This window comes from Simochromis diagramma, unplaced genomic scaffold (assembly GCF_900408965.1).
Source record: "Simochromis diagramma unplaced genomic scaffold, fSimDia1.1 OVJJ01000150.1, whole genome shotgun sequence".
Taxonomy (NCBI): domain Eukaryota; kingdom Metazoa; phylum Chordata; class Actinopteri; order Cichliformes; family Cichlidae; genus Simochromis; species Simochromis diagramma.
In genome coordinates this window covers 2,466,236-2,477,818 of record NW_024387083.1, presented here as the reverse complement: position 1 = coordinate 2,477,818, position 11,583 = coordinate 2,466,236, and the positions used below count along the sequence as shown (strand labels likewise).

At 38.2% G+C, this 11,583-nt stretch overlaps 2 protein-coding genes across 2 annotated transcripts; one reads left to right on the top strand and one right to left on the bottom strand.

Annotated features, from left to right (window-relative positions):
* Window positions 1-1,602: 1,602 nt before the first annotated feature.
* Window positions 1,603-4,636, bottom strand: tmem205 (transmembrane protein 205). Its single transcript, XM_040045970.1, has 4 exons — window positions 4,505-4,636; window positions 3,000-3,107; window positions 2,748-2,911; window positions 1,603-2,624 (listed from the first exon to the last, which is right to left on the bottom strand). Exons 2-4 carry the CDS (start codon window positions 3,097-3,099, stop codon window positions 2,322-2,324), a joined length of 567 nt encoding a protein of 188 aa, XP_039901904.1. The 5' UTR covers window positions 3,100-3,107; window positions 4,505-4,636; the 3' UTR covers window positions 1,603-2,321.
* A 2,714-nt stretch (window positions 4,637-7,350) lies between these two features.
* On the top strand, window positions 7,351-10,369 carry elof1 (ELF1 homolog, elongation factor 1). The gene is made up of 4 exons (XM_040045929.1): window positions 7,351-7,684; window positions 8,745-8,867; window positions 8,939-9,009; window positions 9,467-10,369. The coding sequence occupies exons 2-4, from the start codon at window positions 8,752-8,754 to the stop codon at window positions 9,529-9,531; spliced, it is 252 nt and encodes an 83-aa protein (XP_039901863.1). The 5' UTR covers window positions 7,351-7,684; window positions 8,745-8,751; the 3' UTR covers window positions 9,532-10,369.
* The last annotated feature ends 1,214 nt before the right edge of the window (window positions 10,370-11,583 follow it).

Here is an 11,583-nt window from a genome sequence, read left to right as displayed (position 1 = left end):
CAGATATACACATTAAATATAAAGGGATCTAACCTGTGCTTGCAGACATTTTTGTTACCCCCCCCCCCCCCCCCCCCCTTCCCCTTTTTTGTCCTATGATTGACCCTTTAAGCTTATATACAAGATAAGATAAGATAAGATAAGATACGATAAGATAAGTGATAACATGAGAGATACAAATGAACCTGTTAAGTATAAGGATAGATAAGACAGATATGTCCAGCAGCTATTATCACAAAATCTCAGTTAAGATGTGGAGCTTTGCTCATTTTTTTCTCTGGTGCACACTGCAGAAAACTTGATCATGTCTAAGGTGAAGCTGTGTGAGACCTGGCCCTTAATGCTTGTATCAAAGTGAGCAGCAGAATCCTTTGACAGATGGTTCTATTAGGAGCTCAGTGTTTTATGATGCATAGGTGCATTATCCATCACTGAAATCAGACAATTGCAAATTGGACCAATTTCTCCACAAGACATGATGGAATAAAGCAGCTTGAGACTTCTAGACTCATAATTAATTTAACACACTATATTACTGCAGGGCTGCACTGCAGTACCATCACGACTCCAAATGATAGTCCCCCACAAACTAGCAGGCGTTTTCAGAATACCGACTGCAGTAGAAACTCTTACGTTCTCGGAAACAAATACAGACTAATTTCCTTGTGTGACTCAGGAATGAGGGAGGAACGGTTGGACCTGTCTGCTAGGAGGCCCCAACAATTCCTTTTGTTCTTAGCTTTCTTTTGTTTTATTTTGCACACCCAGAGTTGAGGAATTTTAGCTGTTTTTAACATCGTGTGTTCATCCATATTCTCTGTGTCCACCTTTTTTCCTCATACAAAGAATTCTTGTACCATTATTCACTCTTTGAGATAATCACTAACAGCTCTGTAACTGCATGAGAAATATTGAAGAGATCAGTGAATAAACCTTTTCCCTGGTTGAAAAAGGTTTATTTCCTGATTCCACTGCAGCAGATAACCTGATAGGCAGGTAAAGCTCTTACACTCCTCAAAAGGTTGGCATGTGTAGCTGTGCTGTTTCCTCAAGACTCTTTGACTAACTTCCTTGTTTATTTTGTGACGTGACTGCATGGCACATCAGTGTTTTAGTAAGATAAAACTGTATGCTCAACAGCAATTCTGCCAGTTTATACAATGCTGTTTTCATTGGGTTGGAAGAAAACATTAAAAACCTGATCACAGCCTTAAAAGGACCAACATTAATTGCATTGGGGACAAGGTAATTCATTTACTTTCAGCCTCTAGCCTATGCTTTTTATATTGAAATGATTTCACTACAGTCCATTAGTGCTCATATTCTAATAGCAATGGTGCCTCGCTTATCCTGTAGTTGGCCGGCAAAGCTCTGTTCCCCGCATCCAAGGCTGCTCTCCTCAAAACCTGATGTGCATCACCGAGAATTTAATTAAAACCTGCTTATTCCGAAAGCAGGCACTGTCTGTTTGGCCTGGCTTTATTCATCCACAAGGATCACAGGACCACTTCTTCCTAAACCAATTCTTTGAAATAAGTGTTTGCTTTTAAAGCTCGTGTCACTAGGCCAAACACCAGAAAGACTTTGACATCACTCGGTTGATCCAAATGGAAGAATCAAAACAACACTTTAATCATCCAGTCATAGTTTTCATTAAACAGTGGTGACAAGTTTAAAATGCACTACAAAATCAAGAAAGTCATGGTGCACATGAAATAGCATTATGTTGTGTGCTACGATGGATCTGAAAGCTTTGTCCAAATATCGCCCCCTACTGGGGAGGGACATGCATTGCTCCCATGTCGCTTGGTACTTTTCTTTGCTTTCTGAGAAATAAAACCAACTACATTAAAAAAAAATAATACAAAAAATAAAATAAAATTATACAAGATAAAAAAAAAAACATTTTGTTATCAAAAAGGTTAAGAGTGCTTAACTGACAGCAGTGAACAGCACATGATGAGTTCTGCATGCTCACTGGAGATAGTTCTTGCACATAAGGACACTTGGGGCAGATAAAGTGATGCAGAATTCTCTGTAATTACATTTGCAAAATGTCACATATACTGCTAATTATGATTCACACTTCATATTCAACACTGATATGATAGAGAAACAGTTGGCGAAATGATTTTTGTAAACTAAAATACTTCCAATCCAAGTCGTATGAGTGTGTGTCCTAACCCTACTGTATCATAAAGTGATAAAAGAACCAACAAATCCTGCACATTTATCAGTGTTCTGAACCAGAAACACTGTTAGATAACAAAGTACAAAAGTGTGCACGGCATTTTGGTTCTTTAATAACTAAAACATTGTCTTTAAATGGTGGCTAAATTCAAAGCTGTGTAGACCAAATTAGTTGTGGTGCAGAGGAATCCTATCAGGTTGCTGAGGCTGGACAACCCATGGTAACTGCCAAACTTGCTCCTGTAGGCTTTGTACTTGGGATCCTGTTCTTTGAGCTTGGCGTAAGCCTCTTTCTGGCTGCCCAGGCCGATCTCTTCCCCGAGGTTGTGCTCTTTCTCTACCTCCCTCATCAAGAACATCAACTCAGTGGTCTCTGGGCCAAACCACTGGGCGTTCAGACCTGCAGTGATCAGCGCCACGAAGAACAGAAGCATCTGGAAGATGAAAAGGGAAAGCTTGCAACTCGATGATGATTCACTCACAAAATGTTTAATTTTTTCTTTTTTCCAATCAAAAGTGCTCAGTTTTTTCATTCCTAGCAGCGTGTGATATTTCACCTGTACACTTTCATGCCAATCCAGCAACTCTCTGGGATGGTACACAGCATACACAGCCAGGCTGACAAAGTTACTTCCAAGCACGCAGTAGAAGTACACCGGGAAAAGCTTACTCTGCACCAGGCCGAAGGTGTGCCGAGTTACCTGTCGAATCAACACAAAGCCTGCAGGCACAGACGTTAAACACGGTGTCAAAACAGGAACGCATGCATCTTGTTGAAGCCATGCCTTGTTGCTCTGTGGCCCACTTACCTGCAATGAAGGAAACCCAAAGCTGCATGCCCCAGGTGAAAGAGAGAACCATGAGGTGCAACACTTTAACAAAATCTGTTGGCTCCCCCTCTGTCACCATGGTGTCACCTTTCAAAAGAGACAAGACATGCTGTGTGGGACAGCCCAGCCAAGGTGTTTGTTTTTCAGGTTTTATGAGTGAAATTCTAGTATTTTAACCATCTGCTACTCCGTGCTAAAGATAACATAACACTCCACCCTTGTTCAAATGAGGTCCTGGCTACAAAAAAAACTAATAGAGTGTTGGGCAAATTGCAAAGACTTGATTTTTTCCCCCCTTCTGATTTTATTTAAATTTATATTTAAAAAATGTATTAGAGCCCTTCGCTGTGCTACAAACCAAGTTTGCATTTGACTGAGATAATAAAACAGAAAAGACAACAATTGCAATAACAAAAATCTAAACAGTCTTATTTAGGATTTCTGCTGTATAAAAACAGTCACAGACGCATGCTCATATGATCATACATGTCCCATATATGATCACAAATGTAGATGTAGCTTCTGGAAATCAATATACAGTGTTCTACAGCCAGAGTGTTTTACAGGCAAATCTCTTGCAGTACTGTGCAAAAATGTTGCATCACCCCTCCTTTCTTTACAATGTTGCTTGGAAAATGGGAAATGTGTTTACCGGTTACCTTCTAGGTTGTTTTGGGGAAATTATAGAAATAACGCAAAAACAGATCTGTACAACTCTAACAAGCTTGAAAGTCAATATTTTATTCTTCAAAACAGTCTGAATTCTCTTGTCATTTCTTTAAGTAGTCTTCCAAAATAGTTCTCCAGACTTCTCCAAGGACATTCACAGCTCCTCTGTGGATATTGGCTGTCTTTTGTACTGTTATTTGTCAAGATGATCCCTTACTGCTTCAATAATGCTGAGCAACAGTTTCTGGAGAACTATTGCTCAAGACCACTTAAAAAAAATAAAAAAAAATAAATATTCTAAGAAAGCATGACTCATTGAAAGCAAATGTATAAACCTACAACTGGGCATCGCATTCATTTTATAATATATTGTTAGGTTTTCGTTTTTTGAGCTATAAAGTCCAAGGCTCTGGAGGAGTCCAAACATTCATCCGTGATAATGAAATTGCGCCAGAGAGATAAATGTGTCATTTGAGGGAGGTTCTCCACATACGCAGCAGACCTGATAAAGTCCACAAATTACGATATTGGCAGGAGAGGCAGAGCAGGAACAATACATATCAGAGTATACTGACAAATGAGCAGCCCGAATGCAAAAGTTCCTTAAAAGACATCGATAAAGAACACAACACGGCAGAGAAGCAGGCAGCATGTCCTCTGATAACAGCAGGCAAAAGTCTAACGTTATGTCAAGCTAGCCAGGTTTAGCCTCAGAGCTAACAAACAGTTGCTTAAGTTTTATATTAGCGGCGGTGCTGGCTTCGTTTTGGACCTCATTGTGACAGGTAGAAGCGCTTACTACTTGTTACACAAACCTGCACTTAGCTGTTTTCCTTTCCTCTGCGTTATTCCGAATGAAAAAGACCAACTAATAATGTCAACTGACTCCAAGTTTCAGCGGGTCATCAAGCGCTTCCTCTGTCTACTTATCTTGCCTGCAGGTCCCGCCCCTCCACCGAAGACGAGCCAATGGTAGTCTATGATAATGAACATGTTATGATATGCGTGTTAATCATTGGTTCCCCTGTGATGTTTACATTCAGGGCCCCTCCCCTGTACTTACCCGCTACACAAGTGTGCCCTGCAGATGTTGGGAGGATGATTGGACCAGCGTAATCTGCAGGTTTTTGGTTAGCTCAAAAAACGTCAGTTTAAAAATAAATCTAGCAGTTACTGAACTTGCACTACAATATAGATGTATCAGTTGTGTTTTATATATTTTTTAATCAACTAATTTATTTATTTATTCATAGAATAATTATTAAAGGCCATAGTGGATTGAAGATTTACTATCTAATCTGTGTACAGTGCGTGTATAATCATTCTTTTGCAACTTTGGAAGCAAGAAATAACAGAATCTTCCTTTTACAGTTCACATATAAAAATTATAGTGGACGTAATATACTTTAGGCACTGGTGTATGGATCAGTATGATAAGTAGCTTATGATAACAGAGAAGATGTTGACTTTCTGTTTTGTTCTTTCTGTAAAATTGAATAGCAATTTATGCAGCTTGATTGAGTGGGTGTTCCCCAGTTTTCTGTGTAACACTATTAGGGATATTATGTTGGACGATTTGTGAAGCAGTTTGATCTGAGAGTTTGTCCTTGCGACCCAATGCTAAGCCTTTTGAAAATGTTGCACCTTAAATAATTTTTAAACGAATTTGAGACAGGAAGTCAAATATTTAATAATGATAATCAGTTATTTCCACAGAAGACAAGTGATTTCATACAGGGAAATGATTTACTGTCAGTTTGGACACAAGCCTTGCTGTGGCTCATACAGAATTTGATGATTATGCACTCTTTAGTAACCACTTACCTCTAATTTATTAGTCATATGGTCAGGCGTTATTAAACCTTCTTACATACTTTCACATTTTCTTTGCAGTATAGTGTTCAACACCCTTTGGAGGATGTAATGTGTAATGTTTTCTCAGAGTACATTTTGATTGGAGTGCTTTCATGAGTACTGGGGTGCTTTTTACTACACTCAAAACAAATCTGTTGTTGGATGAACACAATTTAATCATGGCACCTTTTTCCATGTGATTTAACAAAGTACAATAACCCATTTTTGACCATGTCAAACCAACACATTTGGTGGTTTGATGTAATCACATTAAATTGGATCAATGTAGTATTGACTTGAAGTGATTGAGAGAGAGATTGTAGAGTGAAATTTGTTTTAAGTTAAAAACTTCAGGAAAACGCTATGAAATCTTATTGTTTGAACAACTTCTTTGTTAATCAAGGGAATTACTGCTAGTCTTTCTTAATGAACCAATATGCAAGTTGATGATTTCATGGAGACAAACAACCATTTGCACTTACATTCATGGGTAATTTAGAATCACCAATTTACCTAACTCTAATTACACACTGCAAACCAGCCAGATTGTGGATTTGAACCCAGGCCCTTCTTGCTGTGAGGCAACAGCACTAACCATCACACCACCAAGCTGTCAATCCAGGATTAACAAAACTCGGAAAGCTATGATTACAAGGCTTGATGCAGAATTTTCTGTACATTTTTGTCCTTGACAGGTTAAACCACAATAAATAGCAATAGCATACACGTGGTGTGGGTGTAGTTGTCTGCCTCTTAAAACTCCAGCGATTTTCCTGCAGTTTGACATCTAATGTGATCTTGTGAATTTCGTGAGTCCAGGCAACAAACCACTCTTACTAGATTGTATCATGTCATCTCAACAAGAACAAATTAAGCTGCTGAATTTCATGCAGATGCTACATGATTTTATTATGTTCACCATAGAAACATGAAATTATTTAGTTCAAATTACAAGTTTGAATCTTGTACATGTAACAATCACCCAATTTCATTTTTTTGAGTGTAGAGTATATTTTAAATTAAATAAACCTACTTTGATCTAAGGACACTTTTCAGCACCAGGAGAGCACTGCAAAGTAATCTGTAGAAGGTGCTGTGGCATAGAGGGTTAAAATGCAAAGAGGAGATGCTGGGTGTAAATCCCAGCAGCGCCACACAGTTAATATCATGTTCTAGGTAAGTGAAAAGTTACTTTACTGATTCATATACGGAACTATATGAAGATGCCTGTGCATGTGATCTATAGTAGTCTACATATGTGATGTCAAACTCATTTTACCGCATGGGTCGCATACGGCCCACTATCATCTCGACCAATGAAACTCCTCTTTCTATTACAAAAGCTTTAATCACGGGGATATCCTAATATCAGAAAAAGAATCGCAATTTAGACATTTTTCTACATGACGGAGGAATTGCTGTGGTTGATTCTGCTCATCTGTACGTAGCGTTTTAAGTGGGAAAAACGTTTCGTAACTCATCCAAGTGACTTCTTCAGCCTCAGTTGACTGAAGGTTTCCCTCAACCCTATAAACAGCAGTGATTGAAAGTGATTGAAAGAAATCTGCGAGCATGATTGCAGTTGGGATTAAACTGCAACAAATAAATATGTAAAACTACAGAAAATCTGCTGATTTCTTATAACCTAGGTGGTCCTTTGTAAAACTGAAAGTATTTCTAATTCATGTAAAATGTCATTTTTATACTGTGGACCCAACATTTCTAGAGTATATTAAAAAAACAAAAAAACCTTTCTGCCATTTAAGTATTTATCTATTATTTAATTATGGTAGTGTGGTTTTAATGGTCACGGTGGGGTGTCTTTATCAGGAAGGAAATCTGTAAAATTTACGAAAATACAGGTACAAGTCCAAAATTTCAGCCCTCCTTCACATTTTACAAAGCAGTCCAGAGTCCTTTGTTGGCCCGGTTGTTGAGTCCGGGGCGGTTTGATGTCCCTAATCTACAGTATCAGTTTGTTTATCAATCTGGAGGCAGATCCACTATTGAACCCCCAGAAGACAGCCAATCAAAAGCCTGACCAAACTCCCACCTAAACCAATCAGAAGCGTCCTCAGTGAGACGCTGCATCTGTACCAAGTTGAAGAGCGGAGCATCCTCTGCCGAAAGACATCTCGTTGGTAAGACAACCGTCACGTCGTCGCTCAAATGTCAAAAGCTGTAGTGCAGAGAAGCGCACTTTGTGTTTACCGGTTACCTTCTAGGTTGTTTCGGAAAGCAACTTTTTGCGTCAGTCAGAATCCTCCTACATGACAGCATCATGTTAGCGCGTTAGCTGCTAACATATAGCGGTAGCTTTTTGGCGTTTATAGAGCGAGCATCTCCGCATCCCGTCTGTTATTATTTTAGCTCTTTGGAGGAGTGTCCACACCTCGAAGCTATGACTATAATAAAACACATTTCAGGTTTTGTTTACACATTGGCAACAGCGTTGGTTATCGTTTCTAAGATATTTTAAGTAACCCACATCTCGCGGCAGTCATTGTTTTGGAAAATAAACCTTTACTGATAAGCAGCTGCGTGCTGGGATTGCACTGTCTGCTGTGTTAACAGTAAGCTATGCAAGTGATGGGTTAGAGCCGTCTCTGTTTAGTACAATATGTGAAAGATTCATGTGGTGTTGAAATAATCGGAAAAACGAGTTTCCTGTGGGGACATTTTAAACGAATGTACACTCAGGCCTAGCAAACAACTTGGAAATTCGGAGAAATTTTAGTCCAAGACTTTCTCTAAAAAAAAATAATCTATAGCAGATGAAAGTAAATAATTGATTGCAATTTTAATCAACATTTCAAGTTCGTGTTTTGTATTATGGTTTTTGCTAATCTTAGCTGCTCATATAGGATAGTAACTAATAGTTGCTGTCTACTTATACTAGTCAGAAAAGTTGTTTTATAACAGCCATACTTGCAACAATGCAGATAAAGTGTTTATATACTGTGTGATTATGTTGAATATAAAAACACACCAAGCAATAAAATCGTATGAGATCAATGTAAAGGCGCATAAACACAACTTCAAAGTCCATGTGAGTGCAAGACACCACTGCAGTGACTAGTCAGATAACATGGATCACATAAGTTAGGCAGGACACACAGATACATGTCTAAGAAAATCTTCTAAACGAAATGGAATGTGAAAGCGTAATGGAAACACCTGTGTTTTTTTTTTTGTCTACAGAGATATAATGGGCCGCAGAAAGTCAAAAAGAAAGCCACCTCCCAAGAAGAAAATGACAGGTAACCTGGACACCCAGTTCACTTGCCCTTTTTGCAATCACGAGAAATCCTGCGATGTCAAAATGTAAGTATCGCTCCAAATTCTTGAAACATTCATGCATCGGGGACATCCTGCCTAAAGTAACTGTCTCCTAGGGAACGAACCCGCAACACTGGAATTATATCCTGCAGCGTTTGCTTGGAGGAGTTTCAGACTCCCATAACATGTATCCTTTTAATCAACAAAAGATGCTGCCTGCTGCCAGGGATGTTTGATTTTGCTTTTTATTTAGAAGTATATTTCAAAAAGTATTAACTCTCCGAGGTCTAAGTTATCAGAGGTGGTTACTCGACCCCAACTTTATATTTTGGGAAAAGGGAAAACATACTTTTTTTTTTTTTTTTTAAACGAATCACTTGAACGATTACTTTCTTTGTTCTCTGGCTGCCATGACTTGTGACACAGACATGTGATTGCATAGAGTTAGGGTTGGGTTTGTCTGTGATGATGACTTAGACCTCGGAAGGTTAAATCCACTCTGCACTTGAATACAGTTCTGGATGCACATGCACATAAAGTACTTTCATTTAAAGTAATACATTTAAGGATTGATCAACTTTGATGCAGCATGTGTGTGTTGAATTTTTGAGCACTTGGTTTGGTCCTTAACCTTTTCTCAATAGATCTGTCCGAGCCGGTGGACGTCTACAGTGACTGGATCGATGCCTGTGAAGCAGCAAACCAGTAGCGTTCCTAACTGACCTTCTAACCTCAATTTCTGCTTCTTGAAGTAATTCCTGTTGAGCTAGCACAATGTAGCAAACATTTTGTTTTTCTCTTGAGTCACCTGGTGTTCTTAGTTCCTTTTAGGTTTGTTTTTTTCTTGCTGATTATGACACATTACTCTGGCTGGGCCAGAGTGTGGCCATGTTCTTCTGACAGTAACATGTAGCTATAAAAAGATCAATGTAAATGTTTTCATATCTTATGTTAGTGAACTATTGTAAGACTTAACCTTCCCTTCTTTCGGACCAAATTGTTATATAATAGTTTAAAATATAACCTATGAAATATGTCTTTATATACATCTTCTCTTAGATCGTTTCAAAGATTTATTTAGCATCTAGATGTTGACATATTTAGATTCTGGTGACACAATCAGAATAACTTTTGTCACATGTAGATTTTCTTTATTTTTTCCCCAACTGTGTCACTATTGCACTGAAAACATTTTTTTCCTTTTGGACCAATTTCTATTTTTACTGCTAGATTTTCCTTAAAAACAAACAAACAAACAGACAAAAACAAAATCACTTCATGTATCTCTCGTACACTACTTTGATGTATTTGTGTACTTCAAGTTGCTGACAGTAGTAAGAAATTAAAGTCACGAAAATGCTTTGTGTGTTTTTATTGCACAAAGGTTTATGAATGTTTCATGTTTAGTGAAAAGCATATTGATAAAGAAACCAGGAGCCAGCATGTCAGGGTGAAATGTTAATGAATCTGTACTTGTCAGTGCCAGTATCAGCGCGTTAGTGATGATGAAAAATTAATATGACATTAAAAAAAAAAATAAAACAAAAAACACTACATTCTTAGCTAGATTGTAAAGCTTGTACAACACTAGATGGCACACCTCTACAACTTATAAATCATGGAAGCTTTTGAATGATGGGGAGCTGAGAGGAGAAAAAGCATGCACCACTTTCTGTAATCCAAAGCCAGTCTGAAAGCCAGACAGCTGAAAGTAGCGAACAGTTTGAAATTGAGCTCAAACGGGATTTAAATGTTCTCGGGTTATTTCGCCCCAACAATCTCCAGCACGTAATGCTGCCAGATTTGCCCCTTAGATCGAACAATTCAACTGAACCTGAAGGTCACTTGCTCTTTCATGCTGTTTTTGAGTGCATTAATGGTTAATGGGAAGAGTACATACAATAGCTAACTTAACTTATTAAAGGCACGCCCATCTTTGATGGGTAGGTTCTTCGTGTGATAGCTGTGTTATCCACTTGCTAAACTATTTATTTATTAAAAATAACAGTCTTGGTGCTTATACAAACTGTGCTGTGTGTGTGTGTGTGTGTGTGTGTGTGTGTGTGTGTGTGTGTGTGTGTGTGTGTGTGTGTGTGTGTGTGTGTGTGTATAGACTGTTTCGTTTTGGACAGCAGTCCTAGTTTGCAGCAGTCGTTTTGACATAAAAATAGTAGGGTAGCAGGCCTAGCCAACAGTTCTGTCCAAACTGACGTCAGTGAGGTTATCTAGAGAGCATATTCTCACTTTTCCATCACATGTATGATTTTATTTAAACTGGGATTTAAAAAAAAAAAAAAAAAAAAAAAAATCTTTAAAAGTTTAAAATGTAAGCAAGAAATGTAACTTGCTTATACAAGCAGACACCCTGTGCACATATCATGAACCCTGTGATAGGCAGTGGGACCTCTAGCTTTACAAATAATGTTACATTCAAGACATTCGGTGGGTTAGACAGTATGTTGCAGAATCTTTAAAAATTCTGCATATTTGTCATGACTCACATAAGGATATATCTGCAAGCGCATGGGTCTGCTTTGCTGTTGCTTTTCACAGCCAGTGGTGGACAAAAAAAATAAATAATACTTCATTATAGGTCCTGCTTATGAAAAATATCCCCGTGTGTGGTAAACTGTATCTGTGTTTTATTCTTTAAGTATAGCTAATAAATATATGAAGTAAAAAGGAAAACACTATCTGGACTGTACAGCAGGAGTGTCATCAAATGGAAAATATTTAAGTTTAGGTGCTCGAATGTGTAACT